Raw genomic sequence first — 23,583 nt, 5'->3', positions numbered from 1 at the left:
CCCGTCCTCTCGAATCTTTGGGATGTGCTGGAGAAGACTTTGCGCAGTGGTCCGAATCTCCCGTCATCAATACAAGATCTTGGCGAAAAATGAATTCAACTCTGGAAAGAAAGAAATGTTGTGACGTTGCAGAAGCTCGTGGAAATGATGCCACAGAGAATGCGTGCCGTAATCAAAGCTGAAGGCGGTCCAACGAATATTAGAGTGTGACCTTTTTTTGGCCGGGCAGTGTATAAGCTGTGATTTGTTTTGTTTTTACATTTTGTCAGCCACTCCAGACACACCTCATTTTGTTTCCAGATTATGAATGAATACACAAACGGTTCAAAGTGACTTCCTGTGTGTTCCCCCCCCCCCTCTCCGATGACTCTGCAGTCAATCACACATCAAAGACACAGATTTGTTTTTACAACACCAGTTATTTTAATTCATAATGCTCTAAAACAGTTCTCCATCATTTCTTTTTAAAGATGAAATCAACAAGATGTTGTGTGTTAAATATTGAACTTGGCAGCTTCCTTTTTATCATTTGGACATCTCTTTTCCCTCTTTCTTCTTAAGCTCATGACCCCAAAAAGACACCAAATTCTCTTAAAATCAGTTTTGCAACATTTTATTTGAGTACACCTTTTAAGCATTTAAAAGCACCTTTACAGGCTCTCTGTTATGCTCATTTTCTGGATTTATAATTGTATATTTTCCCTTTACTCATAGCATATTTGGTCAGTTTTAATCAGTCGTTTGTGCGTTTGTTTTATCTAATAAAAAATATATATATTCAACAATACCTCTTCACTCTCAACACTTCTAAATATTTTTAGTAACCTTTATTTGAAACAACAAAAAAACAAACAATATTAAGTTTTTTTTAACTTTATTATTCGATCCACTAGCAGCAAGCAATAAAAGGTACAACCATTTAAAATAATAAGTAATGTTTTGTATCTTCTGAAGGCTCACAGCTCTCGCCCTGAACTTCATTTGAGGGTTTAATCGTCTATACTGTATGCAAACCTAAAGTGTATTTTGATCGCTTAATCAACATGTGTTTGACTACGAATGTTCCGAAAAGCATTTCAACAATTATTAGTAGCATTAAAATGGTGCATAACATTTCGTATTCAAACTTTCGTCCAATAAATTACTTCAGAAAGGGATTCGAGTCTTGTTTTATAATCGAACCCCAGACTGTATACGATAGGAGGTACTTTAGTGAGCCCAAATTATACATAATTAGAGTAGAAATAAACCATTTTAAAATCTAACCGTGAATATAACTCATCTTTAAACTGTCTGACAAATAAAACCCTTTTGAAGGGCCACTTGTTTTTTAAACACAATATAAAGCAGGATGTTATTTTCAGTAAGTGTACAAGGAATGGAATTTTAAGTTGAATATGAATAGAAAATGTACAGTGAAATGTTATAAATCCAGTTAACCAAAGACAAACTATGGAGCGGAGTTCTCTGCCAGACAGAGGTGATTTGTTGTACACGGTTACATTTATAGCTTTCAATACACACGTTTAAAGTACGAAAGCAAACATATAGTATAAGCATATGAAGATGATGAAGATTCAACTTTATTGTCATTGCACAGAGTACAAGTACTAGGACAACGAAATGCGGTCTCTGCATTTGACCCATCCTAGTGTTAGGAGCAGTGGGCTGCCATTATGTACGGCGCCCGGGGATATTCATGTCAACATGACATTCTGCCATCAAACAAAAGTATTGACGATAAGTGACAAGAGCAAAAGAGATTATTCAAATTATTATTCAAATGTGGCTTCAATTAAAGTGTAAATGTTGACATCATAAGAGAATATTTGCAGATTTCAGAAAACAACATATTCAAGTTTAAAGATGATACATTCATGAAGTTTTACACAGTTCATAAAACAGCAACAATAGACACAGTGAAGTCATGCCTCTCAACTCACTTCCACCTAACAGCTGTATAGAAATAATAGGGCACCTTTCCTAATCATTAACATCCTGTAATGAGAAAGAAAAAGAGAAAGAAATTACAAAAACATTTATGGTGAACAATATTTCAAAACACTACCAAGGATAATACTGATTTCCTTCCCATATATGGACTTATATATGTCTGATGTTCAAGAGCGCATTAATGTTTGTTTTTTAAGATCTTTGCCCCAGTCTTAGTGTTTGATTCTTGCAGCATGTTCAAACCTTTTTTAGTATTTACTGTCCTGCATGTCACAGGGTGGGGAAAATAGCACCCAAGCGCAGTACACAGACAGGGAGGCAGATATCAAGGTCCAAACGAAATGGGAGCTTTGTTCAAATGAAAGCTGTACTTATAGGAGTAAGACTGACGGACAGGAGCAAGCAGGTAACATCGACAGGCACATAACATGACAAGACCAGGTACGAAAAAAAGGACAACCGAACAAGGAGCAACAGGGAAGAAAAGATTACCTACACTGAAGGGTAATCCCAGGACAAGACAAAGCTGGGGAGGGGAGGATAAACACGTCAGGGGAACACAATAACCTAATTAGGCACAGGAGGGAAACTCAAGACGGGAAGTAAAACTAGACAAGACACAAAGAGGGGAAACATTTCAAAATAAACCTGCAAACTACAAACACCAAACCGAGATCATGACACTGCAAATAACTGGAGGTTCTGTTTGTGTGAATGTCCGTCGCTGGATTATGCAGAGCATTTCTGTTAAAATGAGGAAGATACACTCACCTGTCATTTATGCGATCTTCAACTGTCTTCGAAAGGCGTCTCCATTGCTGTCCCGTCGCCAGCTGACGTTGATATCAGTAATTGACTGTTGGCTCAGGACCATTTCCAACTGAAGCATTAGAAAAAACACAACATTTTTACCTTCTCTTTACAACCCCCCAGAAAATAGCTTTACCTGCCCAAGTGTAACATTATTCGTATATCTTTTCACCTTTTCCAGAAGAGCATCGCTGATTGTGGAGTCAGTGAGGTCGACATCAGAGCGTACCGTCATTCTCATAAACATCTTCTTCGCTTTGAGACCTGCACTCCAAAACAGAAGTGATCAATGTCAGGCAATTGAGAACAATGTAGTTTCGTGTTGGTCATGCGAGGATATTCCCGTTCCTTATTAAACATTTTAATTCTAAACATCCCACTGCAACAGTTTGTAGTTTGATTCACTCATTACGGCCTCCTAAAGCATGCTGGGAAATCCAGACAAAAGGTAGGGAAAAGGTTGTGCTTTCTACAATGAAGCTGTACTAGCAGGAGCAAGGTGTTGCTTCTCATGCCCTGCCTTAAAGGAAACACACAGGAAATAAGGTTTCCTGCGAGGAAAATCTGCAGAAAAAATACTTTTAACTCATCCAACGTTTTTTTGAGTAAAGAAATGACTACTGATTAATTATTGAAACAAGTTGTAAAGACGCATTATTTTTCTTAGTAAAATGACGTGGTGAATTTGATACCTCACAACTATAAATGAATACTTACAATATAAGCATTTGTTTGCAGTTGTGTTTTGGCAACCTGATGAATTTAAGTCCAATATTCCCTTTCCTTTTTGCTCTGTTTTGGTCTCCGCCAACTATTGGCTCTTTAGCTGTGAAACTTTTCTAATGTTGGTCTCCTAGACAACTTCTTACAACTTACTCAACTACTTAGGTCGTATGTCTCAGAGTCAAGTAAATAAGTTTGCATTTCAGTAACTCACCACCATGGCAGACAAATGCAGACTTCTTGTTGCAATCAGCTGCAACCCAGCGTCCCTGCTGTGTCACTGCAACAGAAGCACAGTCTCCCGGAGAACTGGAGCCCCTCAGCCAGTACCTGAATGACGTTTCTCCCCCATCAGACCACATCCAGGCATCACTGAACAGTCCTATCCACATATTGTTCTTCCATGCGTTGGCTTGATTGGCAACAGCTGAATTATTCAAGTCACTGCTTATATAGGCCAGGTCAGTGTGTTTAGCTCTGCACTGCTCTTGACTGTCCTCCCAGGTTAATCTTGGCGAGTAAAACACATAGCTGTCAGTTCCATCCGGCTGGGCTAAAGAGAGATACGGGGTAGGGCACAAAAAATGTACTTTTTTATTTGATCAGCAAAGGAAGCAGAAGGTCTACTGAGCTCCTAAAGGGACATGGACAAAAACAACAACAACCCACTCGTGCTCACAAGTTAGTTTCTCGTGCTGAGACTATAGAGCTGTTTGATTAGTCACCGGAGAGCACCTATGACACGCGAGTAAACAATCAATCAGTCAATCAATCAAATTGTACACCTCTACACGCATCAGATATCGATCGAAATCTTGTTCTCTGTTCTGGCGCAAGGCACAAGGTGTTTTTAACCGAATAAATGCTTTTAAAATGTCCTTAAAATGAAATTGAAGTTTGAAATATAACACAAGTAATTCCTGTACTGTCATTTTTACACATCAACACAAGGTTCTGCAATGAGCTGGTGGTCTCCTGTGTGTGCCATCTCTTCCTTTGCACGCTGGATACTTTCCCTTGAGCACAAGAAACTAACTCTAGAACGTTTTTTGTGTCCGTTCCCCTTAGGATTAAGAAAATCTGATGTGAGCTAAAGCCAGCAACATCAGAAAGAATAATAACTTCTGTTACATGTTGAGTTGTATTAACTTAGCCAAGGAGTTTATGTTTGGAATTTGTCAGAAGGATAACATGAAAAAATATCCAGCAAATTTCAATAAATATTTGTGGGAAGTTACAGCATGACGAGTTCAAAAAACATTACATTTGGGAGCTAATCAGAATCACACGGCTGACATATCTATTATTTTTCGGTTATGGAAATGCCCCCTTGGAGGTCTGAGCTCTCAGGGTGCATGTCGGGTTTTTGAAGCTTATTTTTATCACATCTACTACAACTATCACACTGTGTGCATTTTGCTTACTTTCATAACAGGCAAAAACTTTTCCATGTCCACACACTACGTCGTTCCACGTGCCTCCAACAAACACCTCTACACACGGTCCGTCGCCGCTGGGTTCATATGGATACCACCTGGTATATTGTGCAGTGCCCCTGCCATCAGACCACATCCATCTGGGAGTATTTCCCTTTCGAAGCCCGATCCAGCTGTTTGTTACGTGACTGCCAAGGGTGTTGGCCAGCTCGTTCCTGTCGCTCACGTTGTTCACCGTGGCCAGGTCGGTGTACTTTAATCTGCAGAAGCTCTGGGCTTCAGACCAGGTCAGGGAGCCGTTGATGAGGTGGAACTGCTGAGATGCTTTGGGCAGAAGTGTAGGTGGTTAACGAATGCGAAAAGAGCAGAAAATCTACTCTCAATGAAGATTCCTACTGCAGGCACAGCTCAAATGTTGAAAACAACAAGTGCACACCGTTGTGGTTTTCAAAAAATACATTTTAGTATTTAATCAAGTGGCTGCTGCCAACTTTACTGACAAAATCTCAATCTAAATATCTGCTTTACTTTAACAGGTCTGGTTTAATCTGACAAGGACAAATACACGTGATCTAAAAGTTGTGAATCCATCACCATCCTGTGGTGCGTTTTTAACTTTCTAACCAAGGCTAAAACAAGTCCACCCATAGTCTTTCATTTCTGTCTTTGTTCAATTGTATTAAAACAAGGTCAAAAGCATCTGAAGTTATTCTTACACTGCCTTCAAATGTTTCTCACATGATTAACAACACAACAAAGACAACATGTTGCACATTAGCTGAGAAGTAAAATAACGTTGGTTCTGAACTCACTCAGGGCAGGCGTCCTCTGTAACAAAAGGAGCATCCCTGTGAAAAAAGCATAGCGTTTCTTTTTCACACAATTCAACAACAAACAAAAGTCAACAGCAGGATTGAATTGATGTGCTTACCAACGAAGGGGATCACACGTTGTAGCCAGGACATCTTATCTGTGCGACACATCACATGAAAGAACAATAGTTCCGTTTTTCAGAGCAATGATATCATTTGTTTGGGATAAATTCTAACAAAGTATTACGCCTAGTTTATATTGTGTCACACGCAGGCTTACCTCTCTTCCTTCTTCACCCAACTCTTTCCAAAGTTTAGATTGCTTGTTGGAACGATTCATGGAAAGCTTTGTCACCTTTCAATGTCATTTCATGCAAAACACTTCCATTAGTGCAGAGGGAACAGGAACATATTTGAATACGAGTCGTCATCTTACTTCCAGTGATTTAACTACAGCTCCTTTGGTTGCACTCCTTCTTTGTTTGTGTTTGTGCCATTTCACAGAAGTATTGCTTTGAAATCCTCAAACATTTGATTGAATTGAAATGATTGTTTTCGTGCGTATGACTGCCACTTCCTGTAAAACTTTAACATTTGTCACTGTGTATTGGCTTCATTGCTGTTATAATTGTTATGTAATTTAATGCACCTGACATTTCCAAGCTCTAAAATGCATATAATGTACAGATGGGACCGTCTGTGGCTACGTGTTAGTTGTTACTACTTAACTAAGTGAACGCATTAGTCTGTAAAGATTGATTTTCAACAAGCAAATGGATAAAGGTAAGAAAACACACTGGGCATTTCTATTTGTTTTTATTTAAAATCAATATTAGAAGAATTTAACTGGCAAACGGATACACTTCTGACCTCAGAGTGTATCCTAAATAATAAAGTGTTAACAATACATGGCAAAAGCAAGTAAATACAGACTTTCCTGCTGTTACATGGAGTACATTCAAAAGGAGAGGTTAAAAACACTGCTTCTGTTTACTGTCTTAAACTTTGACCCAGTTTATCGGTTTGTACTGTACATTTTGCTTCGACTCTATGCTCCAGAAGTTTCCATTACAACAACCTGTCAGAGAAACGGCAGCACACACTGACTCTCTCCGCAGGTAGACATGTGGAAAAGCAAGTACATAGTGCACATTATGGAAAAACAGACGTCAGAACATGTGACACTTTCATAACGAGGCGCAAACCTTAAAAACGTAAAGGTCGATTATTTCAAAATAACTCGCGGTTGCTCAGGCTTTATCCTAAAGTTCTTACAAGACAGTGAGAAAAACTCAGAGCATTTTAACCCCAACGGTCATATCAAATCCATAGTGGCACTTCTGGTTAACGGTTTCTGTATTGAGGCGAAAATCTGATCTGTAAAAGCAGATTTTCAGACATATTTCAACACAATAACCAAAGGATGATTCTGGTTTGTTTTGCACCGATATGTACTTGTGTTAAAAATGATATCACATTCTTTTGGCCCAAATGGTAAAGTGTTGAATTCTCGCAGGCTTAAACGTTGGCTTTATTTATTCTATAAAACAGAAATCCAACATAAGTCTATCATCAGTAAACACTGGAGGCTAGGTTTGTTTATATGTTGTTGGACTACAAAGAGCATGCATTTTAAGATTAGGAAGCCACCCTCTTTTACTACTTATGACGTTGAAAGGCGAGTCCACTGCTGTCCCTTCTCCAGCTGAGACTGAAATCAGTAATCCCCTGTTGTCTCAGGCTCATTTTCAACTGAAAGTTAAAGAAATAAGTGTTAGAAATACACAGTCCTTTTTTCTTACTGTTGTTGCGTTGTTTGTACTACCTTTTTACCTTTTCCAGAAGAGCATCGCTGGTTGTGGAGTCAGTGAGGTCGACATCAGAGCGCACCGTCATTCTCATTAACGTCCTCCTCAGTTTGAGAGCTGCATTACAACACAGAAAACTGTCAGGGATCAATGCCAGGCGGAGTGGAAAACAGTGATGGAGCGTAGGTTATGCAACCAAACACGTAGTTTGGGAGGACATGTCCTGTTAATTGTCAAACATCTTCATTTTAAACATCCCATTGCTACGGTCTCTGTTTGAAATACTCATTACAACCTCCAAAAGCATACCGTCAGTAATATCTGGCTCTCTCAGGGAGTGAAATCCAAATGTAGGGGTTCTTGGCCAACCTCTTCTTACTTACTAACTTGAATTACTCGTATGAAAGTCGTATGTCTCAGCGTCAAGTTATCATTTTGCATTTCAGTAACTCACCGCCATGGCAGACAAATGCAGACTTCTTGTTGCAATCAGCTGCAACCCAGCGTCCCTGCTGTGTCACTGCAACAGAAACACAGTCTCCCGGAGAACTGGAGCCCCTCAGCCAGTACCTGAATGAGGTTTCTCCTCCATCAGACCACATCCAGGCATCACTGAACAGTCCTATCCACATAGTGTTCTTCCATGCGTTGGCTTGACCGGCAACAGCTGAATTATTCAAGTCACTGCTTATATAGGCCAGGTCAGTGTGTTTAGTTCTGCACTGCTCTTGACTCTCCTCCCAGGTTGCTCTTGCTGGGTAAAACAAATAGCTGTCAGTTCCATCCGGCTGGGCTAAAGAGAGATTCAGAAAGAGGGTACAAAAAATATATTTCAGCCTGCCCTCTGCAAAGAAAGTAGGGGTCAAACAAGACAGGATTTGAAGATGAAACATTTAGCTACATGTGTAAGCTAATGCTAACAACATCGGAGAAAATAACAACTTCTGCTGTTCTGTTGCTGATATACCAATCATTTTCCAGTTATGGAAACTCACCCTTGGAAGTCTGGGTTCTCAGGGTGCAATTCCAGTTTACTATGTATTTTTAAGCTTAATTGATCACATCTCTAAATAATATCTACTGTCTGTAATTTGCTTACCTTCATAACATGCAAAATCGTGTGTATATCCACTCGGTGCGTCATTCCACGAGCCAATCTGAAGCATCTGCCCGCACTGTTCGCTGCCTCTGTAGCTGTTGGGTTCACCAGCATTCCACCTGGTATATTGTGCAGTGCCCCTGCCATCAGACCACATCCATCTGGGAGTATTTCCCTTTCGAAGCCCGATCCAGCTGTCTGTTACGTGACTGCCAAGGGTGTTGGCCAGCTCGTTCCTGTCGCTCACGTTGTTCACCGTGGCCAGGTCGGTGTACTTTAATCTGCAGAAGCTCTGGGCTTCAGACCAGGTCAGGGAGCCGTTGATGAGGTGGAACTGCTGAGATGCTTTGGGCAGAAGGTTAAGGAGTGCAAAAAGAACAGGAACGTTAGAAGACACAGCGTTTTTTTAACATGAATAGTGTCTATGAGTGCTGCAGAATCAACACCTATGTAACAGTCTGAAATGCATGACCAATATTTAAATATCATTTCAGACATTTCTATGATGCCACATGTCTCACAATTTAAAACAAACAGAGAGAACATGTAGCACATCAGCCAATAAATAAAAATAAAGTTCTGTACTTACTCAGGACAGGTGTCATCTGTGACAAAAGGACAATCCCTGTTAAAAAAGCATAGTGTTATTAAATCATATTTTAACAACAACCAACGTCAACCGTAGTATTTATGTAAAGTGCTTACCAATGAAGGGGATAAGACTTTGTAGCCACAGCATTTTACCTGTGACAGAAGAACACAGATGATGTTAACAGCACATCTCATAAAGTACATCACACGTGGAATACTTTAAATAATAACTAAGTTGTATCAGAGAAGTGAGAGATACATTTGAACAATGTAAAGAGTACACTAGCCTACGGAATACCATTTAAAACACAAGACTTACCTCTCTTAGTTCAACCACCAATTCTATTTTGGAGTTCATGGAAGGCTTTGCCCCCCTTTCCATTGTCATATTATGCAAAACACATCCTGTTGTGCAGAGGAAATCCGAAGCGATTTGGTTACAAGTTATCCTCTGGCATCCGGTGCTTTAACTAGCTCCGTTGGTTGTTTGTGTTTGGGAAGGTCAACAAAGCAACACTCAAATAAATTCTTAAACATTTGATTGACTTCAAATATGTTTGGGTGAGTCTAGGACAACCATACGTGTCGTTTCCAAGCACTTATGTGTATTGATAGACCGTCCGTCTCAACTTTCAAAGAGGCCCTTATAAGGTTTTTGGGGTTCTACCTTTCCTGTAGTGTTATGTAGGATTTTGTGCTGTAAAGGCTAAAATCCCAACGTAGTTTCTCTCCCACATACTCACCCCCACCCCACAACTGCCTGAAAAAGTGACATCACTATGGAACACCCACGCTTCTAATGGCTAGCACGCCAATACAAGGTACATGATAGACAAAGGGGCGGGACATCTCTAAGCGATTGACCAATCACAACAGAGCTGGCCAGCTAACCAATCAGAGCAGACTGGGCTCTGGTTTCAGAGAGAGTGAAAAGAGGTGCTGCAGCACAGGCCATATGAGAAAAATAAAGAGCTTTTTGAACATTAAAGCATGGAGACATGTCCCAGTGGAGACACCAAATACAAATATGATCCTGAAAATGAAAATATTAAGGCCCCTTTAACTCCTCTAAGACGACATCTGGACATAAAATGAGAAAATGACACAGAGCTCAGAATAACAAACTGGGCTTTTTCATTCCTCTTTTTAAATGTGTTTATTATTATACACAATAAGTATTAGATACATTCAAAGGGGCAAACCACACTCATTTCTGATCTGAAATTGCATGTTCACTTAATTACATTTTGTAACAATTAACTTGCAAAAAAAAGCACATGGCAAAAAGCAACTAAAATACAAGCTTTTGTACTAGTTACATTGAGTACGTTTAAACAAAGAGGTTTAAAATAGTGCATTTGTTTGCTCAAGTACACAAATAAGTGGAATTTCTAAAAGCTAAACTCTCCTACAGAACTATTCACAAAGGCTCTTTACAGAAAAAACTTAAAGGGAATCAAAATCAAAACAAAATCAGTATTTAAAAACAGACACTCAATGCAGAGGTCAGACTGAAATTTGGTTTATTTTTTACTAAGACATCATATTCAACTTCAATCAGCAAAAAAGTAATAAGCTAAAATGTTATGAGCCCTTGCTTTCACACTGTCTCTAGACTATATGCAAAGAAGTGAATTCTTACACACAACTTGTGTTTAAAGTCCCTGAGAGTGTTACATACACATACAGAAGTTACACGAGCGTAGTGTAAAACTATACAGGTGGATTAAATGGGTGGTTGTTGTGGTTTTCCTGTCATCTTCCAGCTGGTCTTGAACTCAATTAATCCCTTGTTTTTCATTTTTGCCTCCAGCTAAGAAACATACACAAATACCAGTATTAACATTGTGAAAACCAGCAAATCATTAGCTGGAGTTCTTATGTAATGAATAAACTAGACTGGCGTAAATGCAAATATGAAACAAGACGTATCTTTCTCACCTGGCTCAAGATTTGTTGTTGGATGAGTGGGTCACTCATGTCAATGTCAGCATTGATCCTCACAAAAGTTCTCTTCTTAAACTCTGAAAAAAAGTAGTAATATTGAATATAAATACTTAAGAATCCTCAGAAGTGTTTTAGTGAATTGACTCCAGTAGTAATGTCATCACTTTGACCTTTTTACTAAGCAGTTAGTCATTTCATGTCATTGTCTAAATTATAACAAGAAGCATAGTACATCAAATCCATATACTGTAAATCAGGGGTGTCCAAACTTTTTCCCCCGAGGGCCACATACAGAAGAATATACGGAGAGCTGGGCCACGTATAGAGGTGAATGTTGCCTCATAAGTTAGGTTATAAGTTAGCAAAACAAATCAAATGTAGGTGAATAATGAATAATACTTTAGGAAAGAACAGCCTACATCCCGTCTGTCTTTAGGGGTTTCATTTATTTTGTTGGCAGCTCATTCCTTAAAACAGAAGCCTCAGATCGCTGATAATAAGAGTAAATATGAAGGTTACATTTCAAGCTTGTTATAGAAATAAGTTATTGGCTTTTTTTTATCAACTAAGATTTGTTAGAAAATGTTTTATATATTAAATGACTAAATGTATTTGAAAATTGGGCTCATTAATATATTTGAACATATATATTTGAGAAGTAAAATATAAGACAAGCAAACGTTTAATTTGTGGGCATTATTGCATTATACTTTTAGAATTTGCAGAGGGCTGATTCAAAATGGCCTGCGGGCCAAATTTGGCCCCCGGGCCGTAGTTTGGACACCCCTGCTGTAAATACAAGCAATAAATAATCACAGGTATACTGAAGGTCAAAATAATGTCAATAACCAGAGTGGGGATACAACTATGTTATTGTTTGTCATTATCGGCTAATCAAACAACTCTTTTTTTTATCAAATAAATTGAATATTTTTAGTAAAATTGTGAAAAAGCACCGAATCCTTTCATTTCAAAAATACCGATTGATTTATTGTTTGATCCCTATAGCACTTACTGTAGCAGAGAAACATCGATTTAGTGTCGCAGGACCTGACGTTCCATTTCCTGTCGTAAACATGAGCACAGTTCGGACCCTCTCCTAGAAGGGGTTGTTGCCGAGACAAGTATCTGAACGAGGAGTAACTCCCGTCAGACCACTTCCAGGAGTCTTGGAAGAGGCCGATCCAGGCCAGCTTTCCTTCCGGCAGCATGCTCTGGATTTCCTGGTTCTCAGCCTGGTTTCTCACACTGAGCAGGTCGGTGTGGTGTTTCCAGCAGTAGCTACGAGCCTCAGCCCAATTCATAGCTGTTTCCACGAGAACTTTGCTTTGATGTGCACCTGCTCTGCCTGTGAACACAGAAAGGAATCATGATGCACCTAAAAAACACAACGAAAATATACTTTGAATATCTGTAGGTAATATTTGAGCAATGTGTGCATAATATATCCTTCTTCTGTTTACCATCAAAGCATAGGAAGAAGTTAAGTAAGTCACATTGCAGGTCTTTCCATTCACCCGTGTGTTGTATGCCTGCACAGTCCTGGGTGACACTCTCAAGATTGGGTTCACCAGCACCCCAGTTCCGGAACTCAGCTTCACTAGCTCCGTAATAAGTCTCATCTGACAGAGACCACCTCCAGGTAACAACGTCTTCATACAGCCCGATCCAAAGGTCGTTGGAGTAATTCCCCATTTGTTCAACGACCCTAGACATGTCCTGAACGTTGTTGATTGTGGCCAGGTCCGTGTACTTCTCTCTGCAGAAGGTCTGGGCTTCGAACCATGTTTTAGGTTCATTGTGAACGAGAATGTAGTCACGCCCACAGGAAGCGTCGTAGCAGTAATCTGTTGGTTGAAATGCAAGTTTAACCGTATATTAATTAGAGGATGCATGAAAAGTATTGATTGGATGCCTATTACATGTATCGTACATCATGCTTGATTCAATCAGTAAAGGTTTAAACATTTTCAATCAATCTGGAACATAATTCAAGCTTTCTAATGTAAATGACTGTATCGTCTGCAAATGGTATGAGCCTCCCAATCCCGGTTGGATTTCAGTATCGTAAACCGATTGTTAATCAGCGTTTAATGTTTACCAGAGGGCGGCGGGAGCTGAGGGAATCTGTTTTGAAGATTTTCCAAAGTGCTATAGACCTCCACCTCGCACAGAGGCGGTGCTATGCCATGATGGATCACAGTCACATAGCGACCCACAATCCCACCGCAATCCAGGGTCACCAAAGAATATGAATTACTGGGGATGACCTCACAGCTGAAAAAGATAAAGAACAAGAAGTGCATGAACATTTAAACTTGATTTAGATAATATATTGTATTTTAACGAGACAAAGTTATGAGAAAATGGCCGAGCTATGCATTCGTCCAACATAGTCTAACTATACATTACCTTGCATCGTCTACTCGGACATCATAACTATAGCAGCAGCCAGCACTGTAGGTGAGCTGGATCGCAGTCACACTGTAAGGAACCACTAGATCCACTGTTACCCATGGACCAGGCTGTTCATTGCCAATGCTGCAGGTGGAAAACTGGTTGCCATCTATGACTTTGCTGGCCTCACTGGGTTCCAGACTTGAGGAAGAATGAAAAGCCATTCCTCTCAAAGCCACGTTTTCTAGTGAGGGTAGAACAGATCCAAGAAAAGCATTCGTTACATGCAGAAATATTACTAAGGCTTCTGTTTAATGTCAAGTAAAAAATGCAGTCTAGAGGGAGAAGTCTAAACAGCCATTGCCATTGGAGCTTACCAAGCACAGTACCATACACCTTTACTTCACAAACAGTCAAAGTCTTCTGTAGACCAGGAAGATAAACATGTACAAAGCGTCCTTCCATTATTCCACATTGGTAGTTGTATTCCTGCTGTCCCTCTGAAACGGAGATGATGGCACACCTGACAGAAGGAGGACGTTTAAGGGGAGGAAAAGGAGAATCACGGTGAACCACTACTGCAGCAAGTAAGTTACTGTATCTATTGTTCATGCTTATATCACCTCTGGTTGCTAACGTCCTTGCTGAGGCCGATGCGGACCTCGGCACCGTTCAGCTGCCCCGAGCAGCAGTCTCCTGCGCTGAGGATAGACACAGCAGTTATGCGGTAGATACTCCTCAGGTCAAGTTGCCACCATGGGTTGTCTTGCAGGGCGACTGAGGCACAGGTTTCATAAGCATACCACGGCCCCGGAAATACATCAATAGCCATATTTGGAGTAGATTCTACAGAAGCAGGAGCTGAAGACAGCGTAGGTATTCCTCTGGGTGCAACATTAGCTGGCAAGAGTGGTATAAAGGCAGTTGTGATAAATACACTCCATCATTTAGTCAAGCTCGGATGCCTTTGTTTAGTGATGCATTACCTCCTGTAAGTTGGGTAGTGGCGTACACTTTGACCTCACACAGCGAAAGATACTTATTTACTCCAGGGAGGATTACGTTGACGTAGCGTCCTTGCATGTGGATACAGTTGAAGGTGATGGTAGCGTTACTGGTCACGGTGATGACTGCACATCTAAAGGAGGGTAAAATGGAACGTTTGAAAATTCATATTAGCTAGCTACCAAATCCATGTCAGCTGAAAATCACTATAAGGGCCAGTATGTCTCCTTATACTGATTGGTTAGGGCCCAACTAAACAAAGTATCCTACCCATTACCAACATGAAACTATCCCACATGAACACAATGTGAATAATATGGTGAACACAAAAGGTCTCATCATCACCTGGGATTGTTGTTGCCATTGTTCTCCAGTGAGTTACCGATGCGTATTTCTGCCCCATTCAGCACATAGTCACAGCAATCTGTTCTTTGAATGACTTCAATTGATAAGACGTCATACGGACCCCGCATGTCCAATCTCCACCAGGGGTTATCTTGTGTCCAAGAGCTAAAACAGCTCCCTTTCAATTGGTGGTCTGAATACGGTTTGCCATCAATGGCTAAGCTTGGTTTATGGTAAATGTCAAACATTGAAGACGCCACAGCCACTCCACCCAGAGCCACGTTAGCTGTAGAGTTAGCACAGTGACAAATATTTGAAACATCTACACATGAAAGCCCTTAATGAGAAGCTTAAAATGGTGTGAAAGTGGTTGTTGTTCTGTAATAGTTCTTTAAAACCAACTTAATTACAATATTGTTCAGATTTCTATTTAATTATGTTCCCAGCGCTTAATTGAATCAGCTTAATATGCCATTGTTCTGTGTTGTGTTACCTCCTGTGATGGGGGTTGCAGCGAACACTTTGACCTCACAAACTTGAAGTTGACTACGAATTCCTGGTCGGAAAAGGTTGACGAAGCGTACGTTCTTCTGGTTGCAATGGAAGGTCATTTTAACAATACTGTTCACAGGGACGACTGCACATCTGAGGGAGGAGAACAGACAGAAAATACACAAAACAACCAACATGAAAGGTTAACAGATCCTGGCAGACTTCAGGAAACTGAAAAATAGGTAAACACAGTCTGATTGTCAGGCTAGTTCAACCCATTCAATCACCTGGTAGAGTTGTTGCCATTGTTTTCCAGTGAGTTACCAATGCGGATTTCTGCCGCATCAAGCTGATTGCTGCAGCAATCTGTTCTTCGGATGAGTTCAATGGTTGAGATGTCATACAGACCCCCCAAGTCCAGCCTCCACCAGGGGTCCGTCTGCTGCAGAGTGGAAAAACAGCTGTGATGGTAATATTGGTTTGTTTCATCTCTGCCATCATTTGCATTGCTTGGTCGATGGTGGTAGTTCCACACTGTCGACGACACTGCCACTCCACCCAGAGCCAAGTTAGCTGCAGAGGAAGGACAGTGACAAAGATAAATGTCATTTTTTTCAAAGTGGAGCATTAGATAAAAGTCATTTTCAGCCGCAGACCTTTGTATTACTTAGTTTCGATCCCATCTCTCTGTTCTCCTGCCTCAACAAAACATCTATAAACCCATTACAACAGGTCCAAAATGCTGCAGCCAGATTACTCACTCGGTCCAAAAAAACTTGCCACATCACCCCGATCCTTTCCGCCCTGCACTGGCTCCCTGTCCATCTCAGAATACAGTTCAAAATTCTGGTTTTTATGTATAGAGCTGTCCGTGGCCAGGCCCCCGCCTACATTCACAACCTGATCCACCCTTACAGGACAAACCGGACTCTGAGGTCCCCTGAGCAAGGTCTTTTAAGGGTGCCACGGACCAGGTTAAAAACCAAGGGGGATTTTGCCTTTGAGGAGGTGGCTCTGAGGCTTTGGAACGCACTCCTCCAGGGCCTGGGAGCCGCTGTCTCAGTGGAAATGTTTAAGGGGCAGCTGAAGACTCACCTTTTCCGACAAGCTTTTGGGGTGTCGGGGGAGGTGAGCTTTTAGCTGTCCCTACACAGGTGTTAATTGTACATTTTAAAGCTGTAATTTGTGTATTTTACTGTGTACTGCCTTTAAAGCACTTTGTACATTCGTGTTGAGAAGGGTGCTATATAAATCAAATGTTACTTACTTACTTATCTGCATCACATGGTACACCAGTATCACAAATCGTATGTTAACACAGGACATTTAACTGCAGGCCAATAACTAAACTCATATAATAATAATATTATATTAAAGGACCCCCATCACCCCAGCAACAATCTGTTCTGTCTGCTGCCGTCTGGCAGACGGTACCGCAGCATCCGGACCAAGACCACCAGACTCAGAGACAGTTTTATACCACAGGCTATAAGACTGCTGAACTCCTGAGTTTGGTGAATGTCTACTCACATCTGTCTATGGTACACACATACATATATATATATATTAAACACATCTGCCATACATATCTGTTCATATCTATATATTATACATATCTGCCATACACATCTGTTATACGTAATATATGCATCTGTCCATACCTCCTCATTCAACAGTGTAAAGTGTTTAAATACTCTCAATGTATTCCACATATGTATATATTTCACATCCTCAAATCTTTATTGTTGTTATTGCAAATATTCTTCTCTCTTTTTTCACTATTTTATTTATCTTATTCGCACCATGTATGTGGAGTTGTTGGAGGAGCATGGGACATAAGATTTTCATTGCCAACATACACGTTGTATATGCTGTGCATATGACCAATAAAACCTTGAAGCCTTGAAACCTAAACGTAGTTGAATTGTGAGTTGTACCCTATCAAAGTATTTCTTCCATCCATGCTTTTCATACTGAACAGTCACTTACTTGCCTGGTGAGTTGACCTCAAATGGAGAAGTATAGCCCCTACAAAAAAAATAAAGAAATTCTCATCAAGTCTGTTCAATACCCAGTTGATAGTTGGTACAGTTTCCTTGTGGCTAAAAAATACATTTTAGTTTCTAAGTGTGGCCCACTGACAAATCAGATTATCTCTTTTTAAGTCACCAGCTAGGATTTAATCTGTAAGACATGCGGAGTTAAATAACATTAACAAATAATACATATTGTGTAATAGTGATTTTTATCCCTTTTTTACATCAAAGATATAAGAATCTACACATTTCTACGAATATATAACATGATATGACTTACCCCAAATAAAAAAGAACTTCCAACTCCACCCCATGATCCTTTGAGCGTTTTAGCCGAGAATGTTTTATGAACTAGCTCAATATCCAAATTTTATAATGCCTCGACAATCACAAAACTGCTCGAGTTGCTGACAACCTGTGTGTCCTTAATTCTTCCTGTGATGTTAATCTGAATTTACCTAAACACAAATCCATTCAAAGCAGAATGAAATCATGACGTGCACGACTGTCACCCTGAAAAATTTGAAATGTTTTTGCAGCACCTGCCTGGAGTTCAAATCAAATGTGTGTTTGTGATACACACACAAGAGCCCTTTCAAAATAAAATGTCAGTGCCGTTGAAAATTACATTTCCTCTGTGAATACAGTACATGTATGCAGACTAAGACAGTAAACTAAATGTGTTGATAGAAGCATCATTTGACTTTCAAAGCTCTTTCTTTAAATCTTACAGTGGGATGTTTTGAAGCAGGATATGTATAATTCTATAACGGATTAATACATTTCAAAAATGGCATAGAAATGGTATTAAATCAGGAGAAATCAAAGCAATCGAATGTTTCTGTTGTGTTGCAGTTGTGGGTGTCACACTGTTTGTTCTGAACCTTGACACACAGTATGAGGACTCAAATGCACCGACCCAGAGGCAAAAGGTTGGTGAAGAAAATAATCTTTACTTTGAACCCAAAAAAATCACTCTTAGGCCTACAGAGGGTACAAAGACAAGCAGTCACACGGGAGGAAAAACTGAATTCTTAGTCTAAAAGATCAACTAGCTTCAATAAGAGAAGGGCTCGGAAAGCTTGGCTTCACGCATGACGAGCGAGACGAACTGACAACTGACAAGGGGAGACAGGACAATTTATACAAGAGGTAAGTGGGCACAGGTGGAAACAATCAGGGGAGAGGCAGCTGAAGATGGGAGAGACAAGGCAGGAAGTAAAGGGGCCTGAAATGAGAGACAAGGTGAGTACAAAATAAAACAGGAAGTGGAAGAACATGAAATACTAAACTAACAAACAAGAACACGACAATGACAAGCCTAGCCTAGCACACTTGATGGGACACAACACTGTTCCTGTATGCTTTGTTTTTCTGTATAAAAATACCTTGTTTTAAATGTTTAAAAGATATATTTCCCGCTGGACTCGCTTCAACATATACTTATTTAGATCGAATTTAACAAACATAAAATCAGACATGTTTGATAACAAAGGATTTGATGTAGACAACAAATGGTTAATATCTTATACATATGACAGTTGTGTCAGGATACTGCTTCACACACTCATGTTTAACACAAAGTTTTGAATACAGGCTAATCTTAAAAAAAGAAAGTGAGAATAAACGTAACATAGAGACCAAAATGACTATCTCAAATGATAAAAAACACAAGTAGAGTTATAGATAGTTTTCCTTTCAGACCTTTTACATTATCTGATGTCAAATACATTTGTGTGTGGTCGAAGAAGAAGCAAGGATAAAAGCAAGACTTCATTCAGCCTCTCCTTTCTTCATCTCTTCGCTGGTTCTTCATTTGTACCTCCGTCGTCCAGAAAGTTGTTTATTCTCGGTGATTTCTTCAAACCCACCCTGATGTTTGTAGGAAGTCCCCTTTCTATAAGTAGATTGCGAAACTGACCAAGCACATTTCATTTAGCAATAATTATTCCAACAATGGCTTTCACACTGAATCATTGATGGATACAAAACCTAAATAAAGACATTTCAACTTTAAAATACAAACTGAATTGGGACCGTGTTTTTTTTACCTGCTCTAGCAAAAGCTTGTTGATGTCGTCTTCACTCAGCTGTGACGTAGAGGTGAATCTCATCCTCATGTGGACGATATGTTTGGCTGTGAACACACAACGTAAACGGCATTGACTTTAGAAACACACATTTGCAAAGTCTTAGCAAGACTTGTGCTTAACTGTGAGATCCTATAAAGGTTCCTGAACCTACGAATGACTACTGCAGTAAAATAAAAGTGATGGTGACTTTTTATTTATTTATCTTGAAATGGTTGATGGAGAACCTCACTCTGACACACTTTAATCTGACATGCTTTAACTGATGTCTCACCAGGAAGGGATGTGGTTTTCTCCAGCTGTAGGGTTGTAGGCTGCTCAGGAGAGGTACTCTCTGTACTGAATTGACCAGTGGTTGATTCAATCTCAGTGGTTCTTATATTTGGGGTAATTGTGCTTCTAGCGGTAGTGGTGGATGGGAGTGGCTTTTCTGGAGTTACAGCTGCAAAATGGAAATACGTTATTCACAGGGGAAATGTAATTCCTATTGGCAAGAAAAAGAAATCCTCTAACTCACTGGTAATGGATATTGTTTGGTGCACTTCCTTGGTTGAAGGCTGCTCAACAGAAGGACTGTCAGTACTGAGATGATCAGTGGTTGATTCAATCTCAGTTGTGGTTCTTATATTTGGGGTAATTGTGCTTCTAGTGGTAGTGGTAGATGGAGTCACACCTGCAAAAAGGAAACATGATTAACAACGGGGCACTGTTTCAACCATCAATAGGATCTAAAAGACATCTAACTCACTGGTATTGATTATTGTTTGGTCCAGTACTTTGGTTGAAGGTGGATCAGAGGAGATAATCTCTGTACTGAGATGACCAGTGGTTGATTCAATCTCAGTGGTGGTTCGTTCATTTGGAGTCTCTGTGTGTCTGGTGGAATGAGGAGTTTGTTCTGCAAATTGGAGACATGGACTAATTATATATTTTGGGTTGAATGAGCAAAATGGAGGCATGGTATTTCCATGATATGACTACTGCAGTAAAATAAAAGTGATGGTGACTTTTTATATATTTATCTTGAAATGGTTGATGGAGAACCTCACTCTGACACACTTTAATCTGACATGCTTTAACTGATGTCTCTCACCAGGAAGGGATGTTGATTTCTCCAGCTGTAGGGTTGTAGGCTGCTCAGGAGAAGTACTCTCTGTACTGAATTGATCAGTGGTTGATTCAATCTCAGTGGTTCTTATATTTGGAATAAGTGTGCTTCTAGTGGTAGTGGTAGATGGAAGTTCACCTGCAAAAAGGAAACATGGTATTAAATGGCAATGTAACTACCATCTGTAATATCTAAAGATCATCTAACTCACTGGTAATGATTCTTGTTTGGTCCACTTCTTTAGTTGATTGCTGCTCAAATGTGGTTATTTCAGGACTGACATGATCCGTGGTTGATCCAATCTCAGTTGTGGTTCTTATATTTTGGGTAATTGTGCTTCTAGTGGTAGTGGTGGATGGAAGTTGCTTTTCTGGAGTCACACCTGCAAAAAGGAAACATGATTAACAACGGGGCACTGTTTCAACCATCAAAAGGATCTAAAAGACATCTAACTCACTGGTATTGATTATTGTTTGGTCCACTTCTTTAGTTGAAGGTGGATCAGAGGAGATAATCTCTGTACTGAGATGACCAGTGGTTGATCCAATCTCAGTGGTGGTTCTTTCATTTGGAGTCTCTGTGTGTCTGGTGGAATGAGGAGTTTGTTCTGCAAATTGGAGACATGGACTAATTATATATTTTGGACAGAATGAACAAAATGGAGGCATGGTATTTCTATGATATGACTACTGCAGTAAAATAAAAGTGATGGTGACTTTTTATATATTTATCTTGAAATGGTTGATGGAGAACCTCACTCTGACACACTTTAATCTGACATGCTTTAACTGATGTCTCTCACCAGGAAGGGATGTTGATTTCTCCAGCTGTAGGGTTGTAGGCTGCTCAGGAGAAGTACTCTCTGTACTGGTTGAGTGTTCTTTGATGGTGCTTATTTTATTTGGGGTCGCTGTGGTGATAGAGATAAAGAGTTGTTTTGAGTTTCAAATTGGAAATGGACACATGGTTCCAACATGAACACCATCAATGAAACCAAACGTTGTTTAATTTACTTGAGGTGAGTCTTGTTTGGTCCACTTCTTTGGTTGAAGGCTGCTCAAAAGAAGGACTCTCAGTACTGAGATGACCCGTTGATTCAATCTCAGTGGTTCTTATATTTGGGGTAATTGTGCTTCTAGTGGTAGTGGTGGATGGAGGTTCACCTGCAAAATGGAACATGGTATTGAAAAGGGCAATGTAACTACCATCTGTAATATGTAAAAATCTTAGATCCTCACTGGTAGTGATTATTGTTTGGTCCACTTCTTTAGTTGAAGGTGGATCAGGAGAAGTACTCTCTGTACTGAGATGATCCGTGGCTGATCCAATCTCAGATGTGGTTCTTATATTTGGGGTAATTGTGCTTCTAGTGGTAGTGGTAGATGGAGTCACACCTGCAAAAAGGAAACATGGTTAACAACGGGGCACTGTTTCAACCATCAATAGGATCTAAAAGACATCTAACTCACTGGTATTGATTATTGTTTGGTTCACTTCTTTAGTTGAAGGTGGATCAGAGGAGATAATCTCTGTACTGAGATGACCAGTGGTTGATTCAATCTCAGTGGTGGTTCTTTCATTTGGAGTCTCTGTGTGTCTGGTGGAATGAGGAGTTTGTTCTGCAAATTGGAGACATGGACTAATTATATATTTTGGGTTGAATGAACAAAATGGAGGCATGGTATTTCTATGATATGACTACTGCAGTAAAATAAAAGTGATGGTGACTTTTTATATATTTAACTTGAAATGGTTGATGGAGAACCTCACTCTGACACACTTTAATCTGACATGCTTTAACTGATGTCTCTCACCAGGAAGGGATGTTGATTTCTCCAGCTGTAGGGTTGTAGGCTGCTCAGGAGAAGTACTCTCTGTACTGGTTGATTGTTCTTTGATGGTGCTTATTTTATTTGGGGTCGCTGTGGTGATAGAGATAAAGAGTTGTTTTGAGTTTCAAATTGGAAATGGACACATGGTATTCACATGGTTCCAACATGAACACCATCAATGAAACCAAACGTTGTTTAATTTACTTGAGGTGAGTCTTGTTTGGTCCACTTCTTTGGTTGAAGGCTGATCAGATGAGATATAATCTGAACTGAAATGGCCAGTGGTTGATTTAATCAGACTTGTGGTTCTTTTATTCTGAGTCACTGTGGTGGTAGACAAAGACAGTTGTTTTGAGTTTAATTTGTAGATGTAGAAATGGTATTCACACTGAGTCTGTGTTAACACCATCAGTCAAAATGAGAGTTATTTAACTCACTGGAAAAAGTTCTTGTTTGGTCCACTTCTTTGGTTGTGGACTGCAAAAGTGAGGCAGTGTCAGTACTGAGATGTTCAGTGGTTGATTCAATCTCAGTTGTGGTTCTTATATTTGGGGTAATTGTGCTTCTTGTGGTAGTGGTAGATGGAGGTTCACCTGAAAAATGGAACATGGTATTGAAAAGGGCAATGTAACTACCATCTGTAATATGTAAAAATCTTAGATCCTCACTGGTAGTGATTATTGTTTGGTCCACTTCTTTAGTTGAAGGTGGATCAGGAGAAGGACTCTCTGTACTGAGATGATCAGTGGTTGATTCAACCTCAGTTATGGTTCTTATATTTGGGGTAATTGTGCTTCTAGTGGTAGTGGTGGATGGAAGAGGCTTTTCTGGAGTTACACCTGCAAAATGGAAACATGATTAACAACGGGGCACTGTTTCAACCATCAATAGGATCTAAAAGACATCTAACTCACTGGTAGTGATTATTGTTTGGTCCACTTCTTTAGTTGAAGGTGGATCAGAGGAGATAATCTCTGTACTGAGATGACCAGTGGTTGATTCAATTTCAGTGGTGGTTCTTTCATTTGGAGTCTCTGTGTGTCTGGTGGAATGAGGAGTTTGTTCTGCAAATTGGAGACATGGACTAATTATATATTTT

At 39.9% G+C, this 23,583-nt stretch overlaps 4 protein-coding genes and 1 long non-coding RNA gene across 5 annotated transcripts; all 5 read right to left on the bottom strand.

The window, feature by feature from the left end:
* Positions 1 to 515: 515 nt before the first annotated feature.
* On the bottom strand, positions 516 to 6,067 carry LOC134876042 (macrophage mannose receptor 1-like). Its single transcript, XM_063900877.1, has 8 exons — positions 6,015 to 6,067; positions 5,854 to 5,892; positions 5,735 to 5,770; positions 4,911 to 5,246; positions 3,701 to 4,039; positions 2,936 to 3,027; positions 2,725 to 2,833; positions 516 to 1,998 (listed from the first exon to the last, which is right to left on the bottom strand). Exons 2-7 carry the CDS (start codon positions 5,885 to 5,887, stop codon positions 2,732 to 2,734), a joined length of 939 nt encoding a protein of 312 aa, XP_063756947.1. The 5' UTR covers positions 5,888 to 5,892; positions 6,015 to 6,067; the 3' UTR covers positions 516 to 1,998; positions 2,725 to 2,731.
* Positions 6,068 to 6,677: 610 nt separating this feature from the next.
* LOC134876075 (macrophage mannose receptor 1-like) lies at positions 6,678 to 9,442 on the bottom strand. The gene is made up of 6 exons (XM_063900919.1): positions 9,347 to 9,442; positions 9,231 to 9,266; positions 8,642 to 8,986; positions 7,997 to 8,335; positions 7,568 to 7,659; positions 6,678 to 7,486 (listed from the first exon to the last, which is right to left on the bottom strand). The coding sequence occupies exons 1-6, from the start codon at positions 9,378 to 9,380 to the stop codon at positions 7,394 to 7,396; spliced, it is 939 nt and encodes a 312-aa protein (XP_063756989.1). The 5' UTR covers positions 9,381 to 9,442; the 3' UTR covers positions 6,678 to 7,393.
* Positions 9,443 to 10,432: 990 nt separating this feature from the next.
* LOC134876026 (uncharacterized) lies at positions 10,433 to 17,865 on the bottom strand. Its single transcript, XM_063900849.1, has 14 exons — positions 17,735 to 17,865; positions 17,408 to 17,446; positions 15,706 to 15,991; positions 15,420 to 15,571; positions 14,927 to 15,212; positions 14,563 to 14,714; positions 14,200 to 14,476; positions 13,954 to 14,099; positions 13,592 to 13,820; positions 13,281 to 13,456; positions 12,643 to 13,026; positions 12,195 to 12,527; positions 11,174 to 11,256; positions 10,433 to 11,045 (listed from the first exon to the last, which is right to left on the bottom strand). Exons 1-14 carry the CDS (start codon positions 17,766 to 17,768, stop codon positions 10,959 to 10,961), a joined length of 2,664 nt encoding a protein of 887 aa, XP_063756919.1. The 5' UTR covers positions 17,769 to 17,865; the 3' UTR covers positions 10,433 to 10,958.
* A 1,027-nt stretch (positions 17,866 to 18,892) lies between these two features.
* LOC134876291 (mucin-2-like) lies at positions 18,893 to 21,831 on the bottom strand. Its single transcript, XM_063901281.1, has 10 exons — positions 21,666 to 21,831; positions 21,455 to 21,562; positions 21,110 to 21,259; positions 20,864 to 21,034; positions 20,638 to 20,790; positions 20,293 to 20,442; positions 20,062 to 20,217; positions 19,819 to 19,986; positions 19,506 to 19,591; positions 18,893 to 19,370 (listed from the first exon to the last, which is right to left on the bottom strand). The coding sequence occupies exons 1-10, from the start codon at positions 21,829 to 21,831 to the stop codon at positions 19,248 to 19,250; spliced, it is 1,431 nt and encodes a 476-aa protein (XP_063757351.1). The 3' UTR covers positions 18,893 to 19,247.
* A 332-nt stretch (positions 21,832 to 22,163) lies between these two features.
* LOC134875753 (uncharacterized) lies at positions 22,164 to 23,285 on the bottom strand. The gene is made up of 5 exons (XR_010167279.1): positions 23,153 to 23,285; positions 22,922 to 23,077; positions 22,689 to 22,808; positions 22,467 to 22,574; positions 22,164 to 22,271 (listed from the first exon to the last, which is right to left on the bottom strand). It is a non-coding gene; the product is annotated as an uncharacterized LOC134875753 (long non-coding RNA).
* Between the last annotated feature and the right edge of the window lie 298 nt (positions 23,286 to 23,583).

This window comes from Eleginops maclovinus, chromosome 14 (genome assembly GCF_036324505.1).
Source record: "Eleginops maclovinus isolate JMC-PN-2008 ecotype Puerto Natales chromosome 14, JC_Emac_rtc_rv5, whole genome shotgun sequence".
NCBI lineage: Eukaryota > Metazoa > Chordata > Actinopteri > Perciformes > Eleginopidae > Eleginops > Eleginops maclovinus.
The sequence above is the reverse complement of the archived record's forward strand: the minus strand, read 5'-3'. Positions and strand labels throughout refer to the sequence as shown.